At 46.9% G+C, this 25353-nt stretch overlaps 1 protein-coding gene across 1 annotated transcript in view; it reads left to right on the top strand.

The window, feature by feature from the left end:
• Nucleotides 1-635: 635 nt before the first annotated feature.
• The window catches only part of Cmtr1 (cap methyltransferase 1), a 45247-nt gene continuing 20529 nt past the window's right edge, over nt 636-25353 (top strand). Inside the window, exons 1-6 of the mRNA XM_028885039.2 lie at nt 636-797; nt 3393-3527; nt 16990-17141; nt 18545-18703; nt 22367-22459; nt 24303-24374. Coding sequence (XP_028740872.1) covers nt 3398-3527; nt 16990-17141; nt 18545-18703; nt 22367-22459; nt 24303-24374 — 606 coding nt within the window. The 5' untranslated portion in view covers nt 636-797; nt 3393-3397. The remainder of the gene's footprint in view (nt 798-3392; nt 3528-16989; nt 17142-18544; nt 18704-22366; nt 22460-24302; nt 24375-25353) is intronic.

Genomic DNA, 25353 nt, shown 5'->3' on the forward strand with positions numbered 1-25353 from the left:
CAGTAGACCAGGCTGGCCTCGAAGTCACAGAGATCCGCCTGCCTCTACTTCCCGAGTTTGGGATTAAAGGCGTGCACCACCGCCAGGCTCCTAAGAATACTTCCACTGCCAAAACTATGTCGGGTAAAAACTGGTCTCTGGTCCCTTAGATCAGCCTTAGATTCCTGTCTGTACAAAGTGACTCTGACCTATAGGTTAACTGCCTGATTGAATTGCTATCTGTCTACTTCTGTCAACAACGCTTGCTTGCTGCGGATGTCCAGAGCTGTCTTTCTGTAAACATCACAACTGCCGTCGAGGCTGCTTCCCGCTACTCTGCTTGGGGCAGAGTAGCTGGTGTTAACAAATAGTAAAACGCCGCATAATTTATCCAGACACCTCGGGAGTTTTTCTCTTCAGGTACCCCATAACACGATGAAGTAAACTGAGGCGAAGGATTGATTTCTCTTGCCTAGAGAGCCCGAGAAGACGCTGGGTTCCTTTCCTTTCTTTGCGGGCCCGCCTTTCCGCGCAGGCGCCTCCGGCTCCCCCCCCCCCCCCAACCCGAGCGCTGCCGGACCTGGGCTTTTCCCAGGGCCCAAGCCTGAACCCGGCGGGGGCGGGGCCGGCGGGCTCGTGACGTGATCAAGCGGCGCCGCCCGCGGGGCGGGATCGGAGCGCGACCGCGCAGCTGGCCGGCCCTGGGAGGAAACGAAAGTGAGGGAGGAGGAGGTTGTTGCAGGGCCAGGCTCGGCGGCGACAGTGGCGGCCTGAGCCCCTCGTCTCCGCTCGCCGGCAGCTCGCCCCATCCCCTCAGCGTGAGTGCCGGCGCGCGGCCCGGGGGGAGCGGGCGGGCGGGCGCGCGGGCGCAGCATCCTCCCCTTGTGGCGGCGGCGGCGGCGGCGGCGCTGCCCGCCTTCTGCTGGCTTCTCTCTCCGCCCCTGGCCCCTCTCCTCCCCAGCAGCCCCGCTGCCGCTGCGCACACAGTCTCACACCCGACGTTCCCTAACGAGGAGCCCGGCCGGGGGAGATGGCGTTCCCTCCCGTCTCTCCCCTCTGCATCCGGGGGGGCGGGCAGTGCGAGACCCGGGCCCGGGCGCGAAGGCTGCCGAGGGCACGGGGAGCCCGCGGCGGGCGGGGAGCAGGCCTCGGGGCCGTGCACTTCAGACGTGCCCGCCTGGTCCCCGCGCGGCTGGCCTTTGTAGGTCACCCGAGAGCTCTGTGGCCTCCCCTTGGCGGGGAAGATGGAGAGGATTGGATTGGATTTCCTGCGAGGTCCCCGTCGAAGGCGCCGCGGTGGAGGAGACATTCGTATCTGCCGCCTTGCCTTCCCTCCACGGGGCTGTTCCCTTCTCCCGCACCGGCCCCCAGCGCGATCCACACTGAGTTCCCGGTGCCCCCAGTCGTTCCCCCCCGCCCAGCATGGCTGAAGAGTTAAAAAGAGGCCCTTTTGGGAAGGCTGTGAGGAGCTTTCCAGCGGCTCACCTGTGGGCCTTTTCGGGCGGCCTGTGATGTCAGGTGAAATGCGGCTCCGCAGGCCTTGCTTGCTGTTCCTTCAGTCTCTGATAGGCGCAGCCCGTGTCACTTAGGAAACCGCCTCCCGAGAAAGGGATGAGTGTCGTCCATTGGGTCCGTCGGTTCAGCCGTGGGCACCGAAACGTGATCCAGGATTTTGCTAGGTTTCGGAGGGAAGGATCACTAATCCTCTTCAAAGTCCACGACTTTCTTGCTTCGGCTGCTGGTGCTGGAAAGCCATTCTTTTTTTTTTTTGCCCTCCAGCAAATGTTTTGAAATACGTTGAACTGGCTCTAATTTTTATGTGACAATACTGAGTAGTCAGTTCACAGTGAAAGCGTGATCTTTAAACCACCATGTGCCTGACAACATGCCATAGACATCCATTCTTGTATTCCTGCGTTCTCATTCCCCAAAGATGTCAGGATACCTCTAACTTTATTTAAATCTTTTCTCCTTTCTGAGTTCTGTTTGTGAATACACTACTTTTCCTGAAGATCTCGTAATTATTTCATTCCATCCATTTTTGTAAAAATTATTCTTAGTGAGCCAGAACAGTGGTGGCGCACGCCTTTAATCCCAGCACTCTGGAGGCTGAGGCAGGCAGATCTCTGAGTTTGAGGCCAGCCTGGGCTACAGAGTGAGTTCCAGGACAGACCCCAAAGCTATACCGAGAAACCCTATCTCGAAAAACAAAAATATAATAATAATAATAATTATTATCTGCCTCCCGAATGCTGGAATTAAAGGCATTGGCCACCACCGCCTGACTAACAAAATTATTTTTACTGTTTTAAATTGTGTGTATGTTCGTGAGGGTGCCTGCAGAGGTCAGAGGTGTCTGCTTCCCCAGAGCTAGAGTCATAGGCAGTTGTGAGCTGTCCAGTGTGAGTGCTGGGAATTGAATTCAGGACCTGTACACACTCATAGCTGGAGCCATCCATTTTTTTCCTTTTTAAACTTTATGCTGTCTTCTCGTTACCTGCTCATGGCCATCATTGTACTGACTGTTTGCAGCTTCGTGTTCTTTTATTGTTCCCCTTTCAGGGCTGGGCTGGAACCCAGGGCTTTACACATGCGGGCCAGGGCTCCCTCGGTGGGCTACATCCTCAAGCCCTTGTGTTTTGCTCAAGTTCTCTCAAACTCAGGTGACTCCGGAGTGCTGAGACACAGGCATACACCAGCCACATCCAGCACTCCATTCCTTATCCTGGAGGTGTATTCCTAGTCTTAAAATTAATGTCAAAAAATAAAAAATGTTTAAAAAGGAAAAAATTCATGTCTTTGAGTCCCAGTACTCCAGCTGCCTGTTGCCCCAGGGTCTTTCCCACTCTTGGTTGTAACCCAGCTCGTGCTAACATGCCTTACACTAGTGCTTTCATATTTCAAAACGTGAAATTAAACCAAATCCCGGCATTTCTGTCATATAATATCTGAATTGCTCTGGTAAAAGCGATGAAAAAGATTATTCTGTGGTGGTCCTTGGAAATACTGGTGACTGTTAGTAAGTTTCATAATTTGTTTCCAGTACGCATCGTCATGAATAGCCACTATTGTCTCCAAAGTGTAGAATAACAAGTACTCAAAGGCTTTTTTCCCTCCTGTGTCTTGTTGAATTAATCTAATTTTTTGGTATCTGACACTAATGGCCCCTGGGGTCTCCAAGTCTGAGATCATTTTGTTTCCTAGTAAAACCTACCGTCGTTATTGAAAACCAGAGATTGGCTAGCCGCCTTCCTAGACCTTACTTGGAGGAAGAGGCTGTTCAAGTGCTGGCCCTGGGAGGTGGTTGGAGTGGCCAAATAGCGTCCCGCTGATGGTTGTTGATACTTTGGGATCCTTGCTTCATTCCCAGTAGTTCTAACCCAAGAGCTGACTGATGAAATTTATGGTTGTAGTAACAATGAAGAGGAGAACCGACCCAGAATGCACTGCCCCCCTCAAGAAACAGAAGCGAATTGGGGAATTTGCCCGGCACCTCAGCTCCACATCTGATGATGAACCTCTCTCCTCTGTCAATCATGCAGCAAAAGGTATGCTGGCCTGTGTGTGATCTGAGGCCACTGGCCATCTGGTTGTTTGAATCCTTAGTGCTTAGATTGAGCAGAATACAGTTCACTGCCCGTTGGGCAAAATAAGCAAATCTGACAGAAATATGGTAACTGTATAGACTTCCTTCTGCTGCTATTCTACTGAGAGTAAGGAAACTTTTAAATTTAAAGAGATATGTGGGCGTGTCCAGAAGTGCCTTAGTTCTGTTCCTGGTCCTTTAGCAGGTGACATTATTTTTGTTTTTTTGAGACAGGGTTTCTGTGTGTAGCTTTGGGCCTGTCCTGGATCTCTCTCTGTAGACCAGGCTGGCCTCGAACTCAGAGATCCACCTGGCTCTGCCTCCCAAATGCTGGGATTAAAGGTGTGTGCCACCACCGCCGCCCGGCGCAGGTGACATTCTTACTGCCTTAAGTCAGGTAGAAGAAGAGGTAACTTTGAGTGCTGTGGTTTTAATAGCTATTAATAATTTTGGGGCTCCTTTGTAGATGTGGGGTGCAGCTGCCCATCTGACTCTGGTCCTTGCATACAGTTTTCTCAGTTCCTGCAGTTGTAATTAGAAATACCCAGCTGTGGTGGAACATTACTCTTGATTGCTGTTTATATTCAGCTCAGCGATTTGGTTGGTCTGGTTGAAAGATACTTTGCTTTGCCTGTAATTTTAACATTGTAGACATTCACAGTGCCTGAATTCACTTCATATACCAGGCAATTAGAAGTACAAACCAGCTCTATTCATTTCTTTTTTCCTTTTTCTCTTTCTTTCTTTTTTTTTTTTTTTCAATGATAGGTCTCACTATGTAACTCTGGCTGGAACTAGCTCTGTAGACTAAGTTGGCCTCAAACTCGCGGAGATCCGCCTGCCTCTGCTCCTAAGTGCTGGGATTAAAGGTGTGAGCCACTATACTCTGCTTCCATTCATTCTGAGTGCTGCTCTAGCAAACTCCAGTATGCTGTACTGCTTACAGCAGAACTCTGTTGTCTCACACTTCTGGAAACTAGCAGTCTCAACCAGGTTGTCAGTAGGGCTGCATGCTCCCTGTGAGGGCTCTTGGGAAGATACTCCCCCTCCTTACTTCTGTGATGTCGGGTGGCTCACTGACAGTCCTTGGTACTGTGTGGTTCTAGTGGTAGTGTGTCTAGTTTCTGCCTCTGTCTTCCTGTGTCTGTGTCCACATTTCCCTATTAGGACGATGGCAGTCATTGGCTTAGGACTTACGCCACTTTAGTGTTATTTTAACTTGATTATATCTGCAAAGACCCTATTTCCAAATACAATTGCTTCTCAGTTTGTAAGTGGCAGGAATTTTGAAGGAAGACACTATATTCAACCCAGTCCACAGCAGACTTGCATTTTGCATACTCTGTGTGATCACTAATAAACTGGAGTGAAACTTTGTAACGGATTGATGACTAAAAGGATGTGACGCTTCCTTTGTGGGTGTTAGTTTATTTACTAGTGGTAGGCTCATGGAAGGACAGTTACTCATTAGCTGTTCCAGGGACGCTGCCCAGAGAAAAGCTTGACAGGTGGTGAGCTTAATGTAGCTTTGGTGCAGGTGTGATTTAGGCTGGACAGAGACTCTGATGACCTTGCTGTGGAGGTATGACTGCCTTCAAAGACTCAGTAGTGTTGAGCATGGTCATGTATGCCAGGTCCCCTTGGGTATGGAGAGGACTATTGTTAGGGTCCATGGGAAGGCCCATAAAAGACCACCAGTCACACATGCAATCAGCAAGAGCATTTATTAAAAAAATTCTAGCATGCTGGGGTCAAACCATCTGACAAAGTGGCAGATGACAACCCCACCCCCACCCCACCTCCCAAGAGAAGCTCGCAGGCTCCTTTTAAAATAGGATTAGGGGAATTCCAGCAGTGGTTAAGTGTACTTTGAAGTAATTGGGTATAGATTCTTACTGGTACAGGAATCATTATGATTTGCTCATGACACCTGGTCAGCAAGTGTGGTTGCAGTGTCAGGGGTCTGTCTGACTGAAAATAGCAAGACCAGTTCCTGCTTGTGGTCGGGTGGGACCCTGATTGCCTACCAGACTGGACATATTTCCTGAGGGTCTGATTGAAGCCAGACATGAGTCAGCATAGGATGGTGGGGTAATATGGGGCAGTGGTCTTAGCAAACTGGCCCCTAGGGAAAAAAAAACAACAAAAAACCCCACTGACCCTGTTAGATTCAGTCCTAATAGGGGACGGCCATTTCATTAGGAGGGACAAGGTGGGAGCATGCCTGGGAAGTAAGTATCTAGTGCTAAGTGGATCTTTGGACTTTTCCTCTCAAGCTTTAAAGGTGAGAGGACAGCTCCCAGGTGAGGATGGTGAGCCTCTAAAGTTGAGGCTCCTTTAAGGAAACTTGTCTGATTGACATTTTAAACTTTAAAAATGTGTCTGTGAAGTGTGATTACCGCCTGGCATACTCCCTTAATTTTACAAAATAGCTTTACCCTTTTCTGGAAGTAGCTTCATGACTCAGGACGGACTATTGCTGTTGTGTGTAGAGTGCAGATTTGGAGCTAGTCAGCCTCATGTGTCTGGGTTTCTTTCAGTTGCAGAAAACAAGGCAGAAGGAAGGCAGAGGCAAACCAACAGAGCTACATATTTCCAGGTAACTCACTGTAGGAAGAGAGTAGCCTCACAGTGACCCAGAAACCGCTGACTACTCAGCGGTTCCTGCTCCCTCTTCCATGCCTGGCCATGGAGCAAATGCTTGCCATATCATTACTGGAGAGGACTGAGAAAAGGTCACGGTGTCATCTTTCTAAGAATCTTAAACTTTGCCCCTCCCTCCTCCATCTTTCGGACTGTGTTCTGTATCAGCCTCTCTTAGGCATCTTCTGGGCAGTGCTCTGACGAGTTTCTGTCTCCTGAGTTGCACATGCAGCTCTCCTCCTCAGGCTGTTGAGTTACAGCAGGGATGTTTCCATTCGCTCAGGGTTCTCTGCCTCCACATACAGTTGAGCCAGATGATTGAGAAATGTCCTTTGGGGACAGTCAGGAAATGGAAAAATAGTGCTGACTATTCCTGTCTGGACCTTGTGTTTTCTTCCTTTGCTGGATTGACGTGATGATTCATTAGCAGATCTGTTGAATTTGTTTGTTTTACATTATTCACAGGTAGATACATTGTCAGCTCAGCAGCTTGACATTTAGCCAGAGAAAAGAAGAAAGGGATATTATCATGTGCATCTTGGCATCATTCTCTTCTGGGTGTTCTGAGATGAGTTGAAAAGCACTTTCAAGTGTAAATAAACTCTTGGAAACTCGGAGTCAAATAACCTTAACGTAAGGAGAGGTAGTTGAGGGCATTTTGTTCTTTTTAGTTGCTTCTTACAGGAAAATTGGTCTAGAGCCTAAGAAAACGTCCATTTCTCTTTAGCTGTGCATTGAATGAGGGCTCATGGTCCTCTTGTGGCAGGTTGGTTTGGAAGTTGCAAACCATCCAGTGCCACATTAAGTGCACCTGTCCCTCCACCAGGTTTAATTCTCCTCTCAATAATAGGCTGTTGCCCTGAAACACCATCGCTTTCCTGTCGGTCCAGATTCATGACCTTAATCGAAGACTCCCTTTATCAGTATCTGTTCCAATTGCTCTAATGAGGTACTGTTTGTTTGGCATGAAGGGAAATGGCATCTTTAAGCAAGAATGAGTGTATTCCCCAGCACTTGTTAGACAGGATGAGGTGCTTATTAAAATTCATAATTGACTCCGTATCTGTGTGCTCCTCACCTTGGCCAGGACTGGTTGGAGCTGCCTCCCCTTGCGTTAGCACTTTCATTTTTAACCTTGGCACACTTGTCTTACTTTTCTATTGCCATGTGCGCAGTTTTGCCAACATCTGGGAAGCCTGTTCTTTTATAAAGTCTATCTTCTTCAGAATGCCTTAGTAATGATTTCTGTCAGGGAGGGAAGAAATCCTGAGTGAAAATCCTAATGTTTTCTTTGGGCTTTCTGGTAGATCTTAAGAGGGACATTTCTGGGGAGGTAAATAGGGACATCACTTAGCTTTGGCAAGTTCTTAGTGAAACTAATGATTTTAACAGACTAATATTATTAGTCCTGTTAATGTCTATCCTCATTACTAAATTCTCTGCTCAGTGTTTGCTAAATTCTTGCTGGTCTTAGGAAGTAAAGCCTCCCCTTCAGTTCTACTGCAGCCACGACAGTTCTCTGTTTCATCTGGAGAGTGGCCCAAAAGCCCAGGGGACAAAAATAAGTAGTGGCTAGCGCACGCAGTCTTTGGACGTTGGGAGCAATCTCTGAAACATTCTCTTAGTCGTGTCAAGCTAAGAACAGCCTTTATGCACGTGAATAAGAGAGAAAGGAAGAAGGCTGGTTAGCCTTCTCATGTTCACCTCGTGGTCTCTCAAGGAATTATGGTACTTTCAGCTGCCACTGCCCTCACTCTAAGAGTCTGCAAAGTCTGGTGTCTGGGCAGTAGTTAGACGCTTGGGAGGAAGGATGGAGTGCAAAGGTCTTTGCCAGACTCTGGTGCTGGACCTCTGCACCTAGTCCAGCACTGATTCCTAGTGAGTTTTCACCCAAACTTGACTTCCCATCATTTTTTTTTTTTTGCCCAAAGAAGTCATAAGTCATCCTGAAAGAGAAAGGAACCATGACTTCCTCTCAGAGAGCTAAGGTGGTGAGAACCCTGAATGTGGTGTGCCACACCACTCTCCAGTCTGACAGCCTCCTGACTCCCTAGAGTTGGAGCAAGCACAGTCCCCTTTCAGAAAGACACAGGCTTTCATAGAGGCTTCTGATGTTTTCTGGGTAGGCCTGTGCATGTCTACAAGGCTCGTAAAAGGAACAGGCCCGCTACAACATTGCAGCTTCTAACTAAGCCTGTGTCACTGACTTCCCTCAGGTGCCATCGGGGCACATTCTCCGCCCCGACCTTTCACTACTGAGCAACTCAGAGACTCTGCACCTTGGAGCGCCATTCCTTAGCACGGGGACACTCTGCTGCAGAGCTCTCTCTCGTCCATGTGGGAGATGGCAGACTCCAGCCTGGGGAGTGTCTTGAGATGGCGGACTCCAGCCTGGGGAGTGTCTTGAGATGGCGGACTCCAGCCTGGGGAGTGTCTTGAGCCACTCAGGAGGCCTTGCCTCTCTGAGCTGCTGCCTGATGGTTTCCCTGGAAATGAACCAATCTCTTCTCAAAGCTTTGAATGGTAATTCTTTATAGCTGCATGGTGCCCCGCCACCGCCCCAGTTTTCTCAGGAGAGTACAAAACAGAAAACAAATGTTTTCTCACCTCTCAGTTTCCATGGTTACTTATTGTTAATGTTCTGCTCTCTCCTTCTGATTAGCACTCTGCCACTGTGACGTGTGCTACATTGGTGGATATAAGCGAGAAAATTGGGCAACCATCTTAATAGGAAGGGGCAGATTGCATGGCTTTTAAACTAAAATGCCTTCTTGCTTTCTGATTGGTTTAGACACCGTTTTGAGTATATTTAGAGTGTTTTTTTAGTCCACATATTTACTGGACTTTTTCTTTTGCAAAATGTTATATTCTTGAAAATGCACATTTATCTTATCTGTTAAATTTCAAAGTCCTTTGACAGTTGTTATTTTTTCATAGAGAATGCCCTATTTTACTTAGCATGGACTTCTCAAGAACAGGTTCCGAACCAAAGGAGTGGTCTGATCAAGACAAGCAATGGGGCCGGGTAGTGGTGGCGCACTCCTTTAATCCCAGCACTCGGGAGGTAGAGCCAGGCTGATCTCTGGGAATTCGAGGCCAGCCTGGTCTACAGAGTGAGTTCCAGGACAGGCACCAAACTACATGGAGAAACCCTGTCTCGAAGGAAAAAAGAAAAAGAAAAAGAAAAAAAAAAAAAGTCAAGCAATAGGCTTTTTTCCCCCTAATTCAATAGGCACTGAGGATCCAATCCAGGGCCTTTTGTAAGGCAGGCAGTGCTCTACCCCTGGGCTTTATCAATAGCCCTAGTTGTCTGCTTTAGTTAACAGTATCAGCATTCTGAGCTCTAATGTCTTGTTTTCTCTAGTTTTTAATTTCTTTATAGTTATTCATTTTTTACATGTATTTATTATTTGGGTTTGGGGGGTGCAGTGGCATGCATGTGGAGGTCAAAGGACAGTTTGTGGGAGCTGGCTCTCTCCTTCCACTGGGGTGTCAGTGATGGAGCGCAGGTCTTCAGGCTTGACAGCAAACACGTTTACCTGCTAAGCCATCTTACTGGCCTAGAATGTATCCATCGTATTTCAACCTTCTGGTGGTGGAATTGGACTACATCGTGGTTTGAGGAAGGCCATGTTTATTGTATGGTGTGTTCTGTCCTTATCTTTTGAGGCCTGAACACCTGGCACTTCTTGTACCAGGAAATAACTTGAGCCATATACTCAGTAGGTAATCAGAAAAGATGACGGCTGGCTGATTTAAATAATTTCTACTAAATGAGCAGCTTCACCCTGAGTGTTGAGATTCCAAGTTAGCTGTGGCGAAGTTCCTGTTCTCTGTGAGTAATCCTGTCCTGGGGGTAGCATGGAGCTAATACCTGGCTTTAACTGGGCACAGTGAGGGCTTGGCTGGTGGTGGGATGACTCATGTATTGGACCCAGAGGACGGCAGAACCAAGTAGGCATGGTAGGGAATGCAGGTGTGTGTCTTGCTGCAAAGGGGTGAGGTTGGTACTGATATGATAAACTTTAGAATCATGATGTATGCTCTAATTGTAGTTTGAACAACAGTCCGACACCGGGCTCCATACAGAGCTGATATGGGGTCTTCCACTCCTCTTTGGACTTCCCACAGCATCGGTCCCTTCTCCTCCATATGCAGCCTAGGCTCGGCTTGGAGATATTCCTGCTTTCTCGTCCAGGGCATTGGCATCATGTGCCACCCTGCCTAGATCTGGCCAGTTTCTTTTCTCAGCAGTCTTCGTTTTTCCTCAAGGGTATTGTACCACATTGCTAACCTAGTTTAAAAACATTTTATATTTTACTAAGTAATATATATTTGTGTGGTTCTTATACTTTTAGAAAGTAGAAGAAGATAAGGGCTGGAGAGATTGCTCGGTGGTTAAAAGCACATGCTGTTCTTGGAGAGGACCTGAGTTGAGTTCCTACACCCATGTCAGGTGGCTCACAAAGACCTATGTCTATTGCTCCTGGGAATCAGACACCTCTTCTGGACTCTGAGAGCACCTGCACTCACATGTGCACATACACTCACACATATGCACATGATTTAAAGATAGAAATCTTAAAAAAAAAAAAAAAAAAAAAAAAAAAACAAAACCCAAACTATTTCATTTTGTTCTTTGGGATAGGAAACCATAAATCAGGAAGCTGTAAATCAGGTTTCACCACCTTGGTTTTTCCACACTGTCACTCACTTTGGTGTTCTGTTTGCAGGCCCCAGCCCCTGTGTGTGTGCAGAGTCACTTTCAGGATAGTCAGTTTCATAGATCTTGGCTTTCAAAGCCCAATTACAGTGCCAGTACCAGAAATACAAATACGTGATTATATTTTCCTCTTCTTACCTAAGAGTCAGGATGCTGTACTAATACATATGGCTCTGATCTGCCTGTTATTGTTTTTTCTGCTATCAGGGCTTGAACCTTGGACATCATGCATGCTGGTTAAGCACTCTTCCACAGAGTTACATCCCCCAGTAGTTATTATTTAAATTTTTAAAGAGATTGATTTTATGTGTATGAGTGTTTTGCCTACATGTATGTATGTGTACTATATCTGTGCATGATGCCCATGGAGGTCAGAAGAGGGCGTTAGATCTCCTGGAACTGGAGTTACAGATGGTTGTGAGCTGCCATGTAGTGTTGGGAACTGAATCTGGGTCTTCTGCAAGAGCTCTTAACCACTGAGCCATCTCTTCAGCTCCCCTTTAAATGCTTTTTTTCCTTAAAAGCATGTATTTTTACATAACAATAAATTTTGTTGCAGTAGTTTTATACATGTAGATAATGCATTTTTAACATGTTCACACACTCACCCCTATGACTCTCTTATTCCCCTTGCCACCTCACCTATTCCCCACTAACCCCCTTCTACTTTAATGGAGAGACTCAGTGACAAAGACAGACAAACAGACACCCCCATTGTGTTTCTTTAGGATTGATTACAGGCTCATGGGTGAGGGTTTGTTTACAGGAGTTACGGGTGGGCACCTTACCAGTGTCCACACCACTAAAGAGATATCTCTCCCTCCCCCATCAGCCATGAACAACCCCACCTCTTATGACAGATGTTGATGGACCCAATCTAGTTCAGGTCATCACTGCTGTGAGTTCAAGAGTCCAGCAACCCTGTCAGCCTGAAGTCAGTGCTCCATGCTTCTCCGTCCTTCTTCTGGCTCTTGTATTCTTTCTGCCCCTTCTTCCAGGATATGCTCTGAGCCTTGGAAGGAATGAGAGAGCTCTCCCATTTTTGTTGAACGTTTAAATAATAATAATAATAATAATAATAATAATAATAATAATAATAATGATAATAATTGGTTTTTCGAGACAGGGTTTCTCTGTGTAGCTTTGGTGCCTGTCCTGGATCTTGTTCTGTAGACCAGGCTGGCCTTGAACTCAACAGAGATGTGCCTGGCTCTGCCTCCCAAGCGCTGGGATCAAAGGCGTGCGCCGCCACTGCCGCCACCACCTGGCTTAAATTATTATAAAAGATTAAGAAATAATTTTCTGTGTGGGTATGTGCAGGCTCCCTCTGAGTCTAGAAGAGGGTGTTGGATCCCTTGGAGCTGGAGTTACAGGAAATGGTGAGCTGCTCTTTGTGGGCGCTGGTAACCTAATTCCGGTCCTCTGGAAGAGCAGTGCATGCTCTCAACTGCTGGGCCGTGTGTCTAGCCCATGGCTAAAGAGTCCTGTATTTCTAGCACTTTGACTGGTTCTGGGCCTCTGCTGTTACCAGTGAGCTCTACAGAAAGGCTGCTGACCAAAGTGACAGCAGCTCTGCTCTGTGGGTGGACAGTTAGAAGACACATCTCGTCCCTGTGGCGGGCCAATAGCAACCTCCCCACCAGGGCTTGTGACCTCCCCAGCCATGGGATTGGATTGGATTAGTGTGCCAGATGTGAATTCCCCTTATGGAGTGGCCTCAACTCCACCTTCTGCTATTTTTTTTTTTTTTTTTTTTTTTGGTTTTTCGAGACAGGGTTTCTCTGTGTAGCTTTGAGCCTTTCCTGGAACTCACTTGGTAGCCCAGGCTGGCCTCGAACTCACAGAGATCGGCCTGCCTCTGCCTCCCAAGTGCTGGGATTAAAGGCATGCGCCACCACCGCCCGGCACCTTCTGCTGTTTTTTTGAGTCTTGGTCATCCGTTTCAATGAATACAGCAAGTGTTCTTAGGTTTTCTTGGATCCTTGCAAGAAACTCCTAGTGTTAGTTACACTAAGAGTGGTGTGTGTGTGTGTGTGTGTGTGTGTGTGTGTGTGTGTGTGTGTGTGTGTGTGTGTGATCGATCCACGGTAGGTGGTTACTTCCTCAGTTGCTTTCTACCTTGTTTTGAGACAGTCTCTCACTGAACCTAGAGCTCATCAATGCAGTTAACTAGCTGCTAGCTAGCTACTAAGCTCCAGGATCCCTCCTGTCCCTATCCTCCCCACCTCCTTAGATAACCAGTTACTATTAAGATGTGTGCACTGGTGAGCACTATCCAACTTCTTTTATTTAGTGTTTTCTTACTGTGTAGCCCTGGCTTTCCTGGAAAACTGTATGTAGACCAAGTTGGCCTCAAACTCAGAGATCTGCCTGCCTCTACCTCCTGAGTGCTGGGATCAAAGGTAGGCATCAGTATGCCCGGCTCACTGTTCAGCCTCTTTGTTGTTGTTGTTGATTGTTTTTTTGTTTTTTGTTTTTTTTCCATGACAGGGTTTCTCTGTATAGCCCTGGCTATTCTGGAACTCACTCTGTAGACCAGGCTGGGCTTGAACACACAGATCCACCTGCTTCTGTCTCCTGAGTGCTGGGATTGCCCAACTTGTTAAACCTTGGGATCAGATTGGATATCACCACCCTTATTTCCTGTTCTGCAGTCCTCTTAGTTTACTGCTGTTTGTACCATTTTTAATGGAAATGTCTAGAAATTCTTGTGTAAACTTTTTGAGAGTGTTTCCAGATTCAGGTGGATTTGTCTCCAAACCTCTTGTGCTGGCTAGTTTCTTCTGTCAACCCAACACAAGCTAGAGTCATCTGGAAGGAAGGAACCTCCATTGAGAAAATGCTTCCATCACATTGGCCTGTAGGCAAGCCGGGTCACATTTTTTTTAGTTAATGATTGATGTGGTAAGACCCAGCCCACTATGGGCAGTGCCACTCTGGCAGGTGATCTTGGGTTATATAAAAACAAGCTGAGCAAGCCAGTAAGCAGCTTGAAGTCTTTCCTCTTCTCTCGGGTGCTCTGGTGGTCTCTGCTCTGCTTCTTGTCCTCACTCCTGGCTTTCATGAAGGACAGTGAGCTCTAAGATGACCTAAACGTCCTCTCCAGGCTGCTTTTGGTCATGGTGTTTCCTCACAGTTGGAAACCCTAACTAAGGCAGGGCTTGGTACCAGGCTCACAGGGTAGTGCTGTAACTGACCTGACCATGTTGTTTTGGGGGAGGATTATGGAGTTGTTTAGAACTTGGGGCTGGAAAAGCCACTGAGTGCTCAGAGCTTACTGAGCTGTTGTGGGACCTGGAAGATCCTGCTGAGAGCAGTGTAGAGGATGGAGGCCTGGACTGTGCGGTTTCAGAGGGAAGTCTGAGAATCCCAGCACTCGGGAAGCAGAGGCAGGTGGATCTCTGTGAGTTCAAGGCCAGCCTGGTATACAGAGCAAGATCCAGGATAGGCTCCAAAGCTACACAGAGAAACCCAGTCTAGAAAAAAACAAAAAAAAAAAAAAAAAAAAAGAAAAAAAAAATTCGAATCAAGAATCTGGAGTTAGATGTGACTGATTAAGAAGGGAGGGTCTGTAGTACCACCAAGGTGAATACCTTTGCTTTACTGGGACAATTAATGCTGATTAACTGGAACTGAGAAATCAGTTTGATTACCAAGAGACCAGCACAGAAGCTGTGGTCAGGAGGTGACCGAGGCTATAACTCACTCTGAGTTTGATACTACGTAAGATTCTCTCACTTGCTACTGGTTTTAAAGGCATGAAAGGATCACAGAGCGGCTGAGGGTTGGCACTGTGAGAGGTCAGGAGAGGCCACTGGAGACACCGTACAGTGAGTGCCCACCAAGGAGAGCAGCAGCTGTGGAGTGGGGGGCTGAGCCTGTGAGGCAGGCTGCATGTGCTGTGAACGGCAGCGCTAGAGACAGCTGCCTGCGCCCTTCGGAGCCTAGAGGATCATAGTGGGGCCCAGACATCAAGCCGAACTTCTTACATTGTTGAACTTTGGTTTTGCTTGTGACTGTGCCTTGGTTCTTCCCTCTTGGGATAAAAAGTATGCAACTTATTTTGATTTTTCAGGAGCCCACAGTTACAAGACCCTCCCCCCATTCCTCCCAGTCCATCTCCCTGTTTCCCTTCAGAAAAAAGCAGGCTTCCCAGTGATATCAACTGAACATGAGACTTAGATATTTTTAAGAGACTGAACTTTCAAAGTGTTAGAATTTTTTAAGACTGTGAGACTTTTAAAGTTATATTGTGTTTTATATCGTGATACTAATATTAACATGACATTTTAGGGACAAATGAGAAAAGAAAGGTTATAGTTGAGTAGTGATGGCTTTGTGGGTTGAGTTGACAAGTGTCAATTGTGCTGGCCTAGGTTTTTGTCAACTTGACACAAGCTAGGGTCATCTGGAAAGAAGGAATCTCAACTGAGAAAATGCTTCTATCACATTGACCTGTAGGGCATTTTCTTGATAAATGACTGGTGTAGTCGAGTCCAGCCTACCACAGGTGGTGCCGTTCATTCCCTGACAGGTAGTTTTTAGTAGTATAGAAAGCAGGCTGAGCCAGGCGGTGGTGGCGCACACCTTTAATCCCAGCACTCGGGAAGCAGAGCCAGGACGATCTCTGTGAGTTTGAGGCCAGCCTGGGCTACAGAGCCAGATCCAGGATAGGATCCAAAACACCAGATTTTTTTTTTTTTTTTAAATATGGCTTAGTTTATCCAAATAGCTAAAGCTTAAAGTGAGCAAAGATGAAGCTAGACAAATATTACTGTGAACTTGGGTAGACCTTAAGAATTCATAAATCTTGACTATCAATATATATCTTACTTATTAAGCATATGTTACTTACCTAAATTTTTTAGCAGCTTGGTGTTAAGTTGTATGGGAGTATCGGCAGAGTTATGCTATATGGTTCCATGGTGGCGGGAATTTTTTTCCAAAGAATTATTTTGTTTTAAGAGGCTACCATTGTACATATACACAATGGAGTACTATTCAGCAGAGAAAAACAATGAAAGCATGAAATTTGCAGGCAAATGGATGGAACTAGAAAAAATCATCCTGAGTGAGGTAACCCCAACCCAGAAAGACAGTCATGATATGTACTCACTCATAAGTGGATTCTAGATATAAAATAAAGAACAATCAGACCACAACCCATAGAACCATAGAGGCTATATATATAGCATGGAGGTCCCTAGGACGACTGTGGCTTATAATAAATTTCGGTTTTACTCAATTACTGAAAAAAAAAAAATAGCCAAACGAATGGAAACACATGAACTATGAACCAAAGGCTGAGGGACCCCCAGCTGGATCAGGCCCTCTGAATAGGTGAGACAGTTGATTGGCTTGATCTGTTTGGGAGGCATCTAGGCAGTGTTACCGGGTCCTGTGCGCATTGCATGAGTTGGCTGTTTGAAACCTGGAGCTTATGCAGGGACGCTTGGCTCAGTCTGGGAGGAAGGGACTGGACCTGCCTGGACTGAGTCTACCAGGTTGATCTCAGTCCTCAGGGGAGGCTTTGCCCTGGAGGAGGTGGGAATGGGGGGTAGGCTGGGGGTAAGGGGAGGGGGTGGGAGGGGGAGAATAGGGGAACCCGTGGCTGATATGTAGAACTGAATGGTATTGTAAAATAAAATAAAAGGAAAAAAAATTCAAAAAAAAAAAAAAAGCAGGGACCAAAGGGGGAAAAAAAAAGAGGCTACCATTGTATGCATCCTCATCTTCCATTGAAGCCCACAGGCAAGGCTTAATAGTGAAAATCATTAATAATGAAAGTAAAAGCGTGCTGGAGAATTGTGATCCAAAAACTCCAAATGCTGGAACTTTGTCAAGCAGCAATAGTTGCCATGTGGTCTGTGCCAAGCAGGAACTTTGGTGACTTGTCCAAGATTATACAGTTGGTTAGAGTAGAGATTTGACCCTGGGTCATTGCATGAGCTCCATTCAATGCAGGACACATACCAGACATAGCTGAGCACGTGGGATGTGGATATAGGAAGGCAGTTTTGTGATAGGGACGCACCAAACAGTTCTCTTTCTCTTTCAGCATCTATTACAAGCCTCAGTGGATCTGACAGCGAGACTGAGGGGAAGCAGCCCGACTCGGATAGTATCGAAGATGCCTTCAAAGCGGATTCCCTGGTGGAGGGAACGTCTTCTCGCTATTCCATGTATAATAGTGTTTCTCAGAAACTCATGGTATGTCCTTGTTTGGGATGGATTTCTACAGCAGCCCCAGAAGGGCGAGAGAAGCGGGGCGAGTGTGTATTGGTGTTGGGGTGGGGGACAGCTGGCACAGGCTAGGTTGTGAGTATTTTTCCTCTCCTTTCTGGCTGTTGAGATTTAGTGGAGAGGTGTGGTCTCTTCTCAATAGATTTGTCTGTCATGTTGGAATCATCCATGAAAAGTGCCAGTGTCTCCCGTCCTGCCCAGAACTGGACCTCAGTTCAGTCCCCTCACTAGTGCATGATGGGAGTGCTTCCCTGGACACGAGTGTGTCAGTAGCGGAGATCCCATGCTGCTTTGCTCTAGTGAGTGCTCTGGAAAGAAAGCAGTCGATTCTGGGGTGCTGAAAATAGAGGCAAGTAGCATGGTCTCTTTCCACAGAAGGCCTGTCTTTCTCCCTCAGCTTTCACATGCACTTCCAGGTAGCAAGAGGACGAGGGAAACCCGCTCACTTTCCTCATTAAAACCAGTGGCCGTACACAGTTGAGAGAAGTCCGTATGTCTTCTGTCCAGTCTCACCAGTGTCATGGTTGGCTCCTGAATTTTGTTGGATTAGTTTAAGAATGAGATGTGCTGCTGCTGAGGTGAAAGGTCAGGATGCTGTTGAAGCCTCTGAGCTTTGGGTCAGTGGCAGGTGGGAAAGCTCATGACTTCTTAGCCTCTGACCCAGGGAAGCGCTGTGGCCGCTATACAGGCTCTGCCCGGTCCATAAGTGGCAGTGGCAGTTTTCAAGCAGAACGTAGACTTTCCAGGAGCAATTAGACCTCTGCACTGAAGGTCTTTGATTGGGTAAGAATCTGGGATTTGGGACTTGGGTGCCTTTGTCTAGTAACTCTGGAGTTTAGCGTGAACTGATAGACAGAACATTGAAGAAGGTGTTTCTGTGCCAGGACCTTAAAGTGTCCTCCTCCTCTGTTTTCCATGAATCGACTTGGAGTTACTCTCCTAACTGAATAGGTTCCTGCAGGCCCACACGCCTGGGCAAAGGGTAAGGTAGAAGCTACTGCTTGAAGCTGCTGTGTCCTAAGCTAGGTTCTTTCTCAGCTCTACCCTGGAGCTCCTTTCCACTTAACAGGACAAAGTAGCTGCAAGGGGGAGCTGTGCAGATGTCCGTGAGAGTCATTAAGTAGTCTTGGTGCCCATTACGGCACTGCGGTCTCCTCTGTGTGTCCAGCACCAGGTTGCCCTAGACTTCACCTGTAGAATAGATGGCTGCTGGCCCACAGTGAGTTAGTTGTGCTTCTTTTCACCATTAGGCCAAAAGGCCAACTGGAGGCCCCCCGTCTATTTCTCAGGGTTTCTCACAGTGTACGACCCGTGATTGGACTAAATAAATGTCTGTTGACCAAATTAATTATGCTTTGTTCCTTTTTCAGGCCAAGATGGGCTTCAGGGAAGGGGAAGGATTGGGTAAATACAGCCAGGGTCGGAAGGACATCGTGGAGACCTCCAATCAGAAAGGCCGGCGTGGTTTGGGTCTGACACTGCAGGGCTTTGATCGGGAGCTGAATGTGGATTGGCGGGATGAGCCAGAGGTAAACTGGTCAGGGTGGAGGACACAGGAAAGCTCTGGGTGCTTCTGAATGGGTGGCTCTCTGAAACCATACTTTAACAAACTAGAACCCTAATTTGAGCAGGGTGGTTAGAGGGGCTCAAAATTACCATCTTACCTGGAAGGTGTGCTGGCTAGATTTATGTCAACTTGACACAAGCTAGAGTCATTTAGAAGAGAGAACCTCAATTGAGAAGCTGTCCCCACCAGATCGGGTAGGTCTGTGGTGCATTTTCTTGATAGATGATTGATGTGGGAAGGTCCAGCTCACTGTGGGTGGTGCCACCCCTGGGTTGGTGGTCCCGGGTGCTATAAGAATGCAGGCTGTGAGCTGGGTGGTGGTGGCACACTTTTAATCCCAGTACCCAGGAGGCAGAGGCAGGCAGGACTGAGTTTGAGGCCAGCCTGCTGGACTACAGAGCGAGTTCCAGGACAGCCAGGATTACACAGAGAAATCCTGTTTCAAAAAAACAACAAAAATAAAAAAGCCCCCAAAAGAATGCAGGCTGCCGGGCAGTGGTTGTGCACACCTTTAATCCCAGTACTCGGGGCAGAGGCAGGTGGATCTCTGTGAGTTCGAAGCCAACCTGGTCTACAGAGGGAGTTCCAGGATGGCCAGGCCTACACAGAGAAACCCTGTCTTAAAAGAAACAAACAAACCAAAAAAGAAAGCAGTCTGAGCAAGCCATAATGAGCAAGCCCGTAAGCAACACCCCTCTATGGCCTCTGCTTCAGCTCCTACCTTGTGGTTTCTCCCATTTCTAGTTCCTGTCCTGACTTCCTTCAATGATGGACTATGATGTGGAAGTGTAAGGGAAATAAACCCTTTCCTTCCTAAATTGCTTTTTGGTCATGGTGTTTGATCACAGCAGTAGAAACCCTAACTAAGAGAATGAAAAGGACACTTGAGGCAATATTCAGCACTATCGCTTTGTTCTGTTGTTTTCTAGAACTGAGACTGTTAGAATAAGATACAAGGAAGACTTCAGCTACACAAAGAACTTCTAATAGCTGAGTGAAATATTCCTAGTAGACTGTTAAATTTCACAGGCTAGGGAGTTCTCTCTCTGCCAGGAGGGTTCAACAGGCGAATGGGCACCCAGTGCCCCTTGAGTACGGGGTGGATTATGAGCCTCTGACATTCATCTTCACAGGTTTTGTTATCCAGGATCTGAACAGGTGTACAGTTCTCCTATTGTGCTGCTTAATTGCTTATTACTTGATTGTATTTGTTGTAAGATAGAGAAACTTTTTATAGGGTTGAGAATCAAACCAATTCTTGCACATACCAGGAAAGCGCTTTACCACTGAGCTAGATCTCTAGGCCAAAAAGAGGCTTTAAAAATTCATTGTCGCCGGGCGGTGGTGGCGCACGCCTTTAATCCCAGCACTCGGGAGGCAGAGCCAGGCGGATCTCTGTGAGTTCGAGGCCAGCCTGGGCTACCAAGTGAGCTCCAGGAAAGGCGCAAAGCTACACAGAGAAACCCTGTCTCGAAAAACCAAAAAAAAAAAAAAAAAAAATTCATTGTCATGCTGTGCAGTGGTGGCCACGCTTTAATCCCAGCACTCGGGAGGCAGAGGCAGGAGGATCTCTGTGAATTCGAGGCCAGCCTGGTCTACAGAGTGAGATCCAGGAAAGTTGCAAAGCTACACAGAGAAACCCTGTCTTGAAAAAAACAAAACAAAACAAACAAAAAACAAAAAAAAAATCATTGTCATGCATAGATAGTGTTGAAGTTTTGTTTATTTTCACCTTACTCCTCAACAGATTTGAAGCAGGTATAATAAAAGTACCCGAAAACATTAGTAATCTGAGACAGTAGTGTTACAGAGTTGAGGTTAGGGGAAACAGCATGGTTTTCTGACTGTCTGCGTAGTAGCTGTAGGTAAACAGGCGTGGCTCTGAATGCTGGGAAATTGCTATAATTTGTGGCTACATTTGGCTTTTCTTTAGAGACTCTGAGTATCTTCCTTGTCCTCCTTTGTGTGGAAACAAGTACCTAGAGGCTCTGGTCCTTTCAGTGGCGTGGACTTGAGTTCACTGTTAAATTTGAATTGTGAAAGTTGATTGTTAAAATCTCTCTTGAGATAGGCTTTTTTTTTGGGGGGGGGGGTGTCTCAACAGGGTTTAGCCCTGGCTGTCCTGGAACTCCCTCTGTAGCCCAGACTGGCCTCAAACTCACAGAGATCCACCTGCCTAGAGATCCACCTGCCTCTGCCTCCTGAGTGCTAGGATTAAAGACATGTGCCACCACTGCCCGGCTTAAGGAGATAGACTATTTAAAAAAAAAAAACAAAAAACCCTTTGTTATGGTGAAGCTGTGGCAGTTACCAGTGGCCGTAATTCATTTTTCTCAGACAGAAGTTCCCTGGTAAGGAAGGAAGGGTGTGACTGCACAGCCAGTTGGTAGCCGCTTCTTTAAGGCAGATGACCCTGGGTGGGCCACAGGGAGAAAGTGCTCAGGAGCTCTTGGAGTGCATGTGTGCAAAGTTCAAGGTTTTATATCTCAGGCAGATCTATCCCCTAGGTAGTCTTTTTTTTTTTTTTTTTTTTTTTTTTGTTTTGTTTTGTTTTGTTTTGTTTTTTGGTTTCTTGAGACAGGGTTTCCCCTGTGTAGCTTTGTGCCTTTCCTGGAACTCACTTGGTATCCCAGGCTGGCCTTGAACTCACAGAGATCCGACTGGCTCTGTCTCCCGAGTGCTGGGATTAAAGGCGTGTGCCACCACCGCCTCCCCTAGGTAGTCTTAATGTCCAAGTTTCAATGGGGAGATTGGTTCTGCTTTTATTCAACAAATGAATAAAAGCTTGCATTGGGATACCATTTTATGCCGTTCAGAGCATGTAACCTTACCTTTAATCACATAGCTTCCGTTTGCAGTGGTGAACTTCTTGCTTGGGAAACAGTCTGTTCAGCTGACACTCAGGTCAGCCACCTGGGTAGGTTTTAGAATCCACATTTTTGTAGCCCAGTGGCACTTAGTCCTAGGTTCACTGTACAGTTATTTGCAGACTTGATACCCACACCAGATCAACCTCAACCATGTGCTCTAAAAAGTATTTACTCTTTGAAAGCTCTGCAAGTGGTGCTAGTGTATGGCAGGTGAGAACCCTGTCTCGGTCTGCTCAGGAGAACACTTGAAAAGTTAAGAGGAAGCAGACACCAGATAGGAACTTGTGCTCCCCTGGAGTCAGTGCTGGGGGAGACTACTGACCGGTTTCTGGGTTATTTTGTGAACACCATTGGAGGCGTTAGCATTAGGTGAGGCTAAGTGCTGCTCAGTCTTCCTTCTCAGAGGATTGTATTTATGTGGCACTGTCTCGATGTTTCTCTGTCCTCAGTCTCTTATTAAATGCCTTAGGTCAGAGACACGTCTTCTTTCATTCTGCAGTTTGAGTGCTTACAGTAGGTACTCATCGAATGAAAGAAACATTGGAGATTCAGACATTTTCTGAAGGATTCAAATAGAGTTGGAGCTGTTCTTCAGCTTTCATTTCTCGTGTCTGATTACTTGCATTTAGCATCACCAATTTAGATCTTTCCTGGCCTATCTGAGACCCTCTGAATTGTTTTGGGGAAACCCTGGTGAGTTGGGGCAGAATCCTAAGCCTATCTCATTGACTTCTCTGCCTCTTCTTTGTTTGTAGCCCAGTGCCTGTGAGCAGGTGTCGTGGTTTCCAGAATGTACTACTGAAATTCCTGACTCTCGGGAGATGAGTGACTGGATGGTTGTGGGAAAGGTAGGGTTTCATGAGAATGTGCCCAGTTTCTGCTTTTCTTTCCTTTGAATCTACAGCTTTAGAAAAATGTGGATGCCGTGCCACAGGGATGTGCCCAGGAGATGTGGCATGAAACTTGAAAATTAGCAACACCAGTCATCTCTGCCCTCCGTGGGATGCCTTTGGAATAGCTTGTTGTGCTTCAGTGCATTGTCTGGTTAGTGCTAGGCCCCATTCAGGTAGGGAAAGGAGGACACCATTCCTTTCTTCAGAGTGACCAGCGCATTGTCAGCAAAGGCGTTTGTTTAATCTCATTCTGGAAAATTGAAAATGAGGTGATTGATTACCACTCCAGTGTGGTTTCTAGAAGTAGGATGACTTCAGGAACTCCAGAGCCAAAGCTGCCTTCATGACACCGAGTTTTTGTTCTTTTCACTCTGGCTTTCTCCATCTGACTAATGGGGTTTCCAGAGGCCAGTGCCCGCCACACTGTAACAGCTGACTGAAATGCAAAAGCCAGGTAGGGAGCCTTGGCCCCCTTCCTTTTACCAAGCTACACACTGAAGAAATTTCTAGAAGTGGAAACTACAACTACTTACTAAACTTTGTTTTGAAAATAAGATCATTTTAAACAAAACAATTTAGCATATTATTGTTTTGAGTTAAGTAAAGAAATATTTAAGAATCTCAGTTTTGATTTCTTTTAATAAACTATATCTAACTCATATAAACAATAACTCTTGGGGTTTTGTTGGTTTCTTGAGTGTTAGGTATTGGTTGAAATATTAAGGCCACTCCACGCAGTTAAAAGGGATTTATTTTGTGGGGTAACTTACAAGTGAAGGGATAGGTTATAGGGACTGGGAAAGGTGAAGCACAGTCCGGCGGTGTTCTCTGGAGAACTCTGCTTGGTCTACCTCCAGCGTCCAGGATTCAGGAACCAAGAGAGCCAGCGCATCCGGATCTCGGGTCTTCAGGGCTCCTGTCTCGGCTCCACCTTCTAGGTGTGACAGTTACCAAAGCCTCATTGGGGGTAGTACTTCCAGGTCAAAGCTGGAACAGCTACCCACTACAGTTAGGGATTGAACTTATACTTGCTAGACAAGCACTCTATACTGGACATGTGCCCTCGGCTCCCTCAGTGACTCTGAGACGTGTACAGTTTGACACCAGGCCAGCGAGATGGCTCCGTCAGTAGAGGCGTCTGTATGTAAGCCTGGTGTGATTTCTGGAGGGACCAACACAACTGCCTGCAGAGAACCAGCTCCTGAGATTGTCTTCTGAACACGCCGTGGGTGCCATGGCATAGATGGGCCTGCTGCACGCACGCGCGCGCGCGCACACACACACACACCTATGCCCCTGGGAAAAGTTGTTCCTGAGCTAGCAACACAGCTGGGTTGGACCTGGCGTCCTACGAGGGCCAGTGCTGGTTGGGCCCTTGGTCTCTGTAATGTCACCAGGTCATCGCCCGGTGTCAGGCACTTTTGCCCATCTCAGAGTGCAGGCTTCCTGGATGAAGGACAGGCTTGTCATGCAGGGGAGCCCTGTCCTTTTGCCTGTCTGCTCTAGGGCAGGCAGCTTGTGTGTCTCCTTCCTGTGTGCTCTTTCCAGCCTCAGCATTTGGGCGTGCTGTGACCATATGGTATTCTACCCAGAGCTCCCAGCAGACTGCTTCATCTCACAGCCATCTGGAGCACAGCCAGAGGGATTTGGAATTGTCTCTTTCTGCCCCTCAGGGATTGATGTTTCTTGGCAGGGACTTAAGCCCCTTCTTGCTCTGAGCACTCAGAGCCGTAATCTCCCCACTGTCCCAGTAAATAGTCACACTTGGTCAATGTTTATGATTTTCTTCTCCCTGTAGAGAAAGATGGTGATTGAAGATGAAACAGAGTTCTGTGGGGAAGAGCTGCTGCACAGTGTGCTGAGATGTAAGGTAAGGCTGGCCTGGGTCTGGTGGGAAGCCTGTGGGTAAGGTGAATGGGGCTTTTCTAGTTCTTTTTGGTGGGAGTGTGACATTGAAGTCTTTTCCTGGAGATGGGAAGAATCCATGACACATATGTCCAAGGTGGTGGTTTTCTGATAACTGTCTGGCCTTGGCCTGTTGTGTTGTCTACGTGGTCAGCCGTCAGCAGAGCACTCACTTAACCTCAGTGTGTCAGATCCTGCTGATACGTTACCAAGGGGCCTAGTGAAGTGGAAGTTTAGTCATTTTGTCAGCATCAGGTAGATCGGTATTTGAGCCTCATTTCTACAGTTTTTTTGCTGTGTGACCGTGGGCTCGTAGCTTGGTGCCTCTGTAAAACTGTAGAAGGTACTTCTCTGGGTGGCTGTGAGTGTTAAATGAAGTCAGAGTGTGTAGCAACACTTGGGTAAGTGCTAGTTTCCCTTTCCATCTTCTGGCCTCAGTGCAGGTCAGGGGTCATACACCTGGGTACTCAGAGGAGGAAGTGGGTTTGAAAAAATGAAGGCTCCTTCACAAAGCGTCCCCCCTTTTTCTTGGCAGACAGGATTTACATAAGGTGACTGTTTCTCAAGTGTAATGAGGATGTCTGTTCCTAGAGAGTAGAGTTAGAAGAAAGGAGGAATCCCCCTACCCCTACCCCTGTGTTTTGTTTTGTTTTGGTGTGTGTGTGTGTGTGTGTGTGTGTGTGTGTGTGTGTGTGTGTGTGTGTGTATGTGTGTGTGTGTAGGAGACCCTGGTCTTGATTTTTTTTTTTTAAGTTTATTTGTTTATTTTGTTTTTTGAGACAGGGTTTCTCTGTGTAGTCCTGGCTGTTTGAGAACTCACTCTGTAGCCCAGGCTGACTCAGAGATCTCCCTGCCTCTGCCTACAGAGTGCTTGATTAAAGGCATGAGCCACCACTGCCCAGCTTGTTTTTAAAGTTAGAGTTCCAATCAAGGGATCCTGAGTG

The sequence above is a fragment of the Peromyscus leucopus genome, chromosome 16_21 (genome assembly GCF_004664715.2).
Source record: "Peromyscus leucopus breed LL Stock chromosome 16_21, UCI_PerLeu_2.1, whole genome shotgun sequence".
Taxonomy (NCBI): domain Eukaryota; kingdom Metazoa; phylum Chordata; class Mammalia; order Rodentia; family Cricetidae; genus Peromyscus; species Peromyscus leucopus.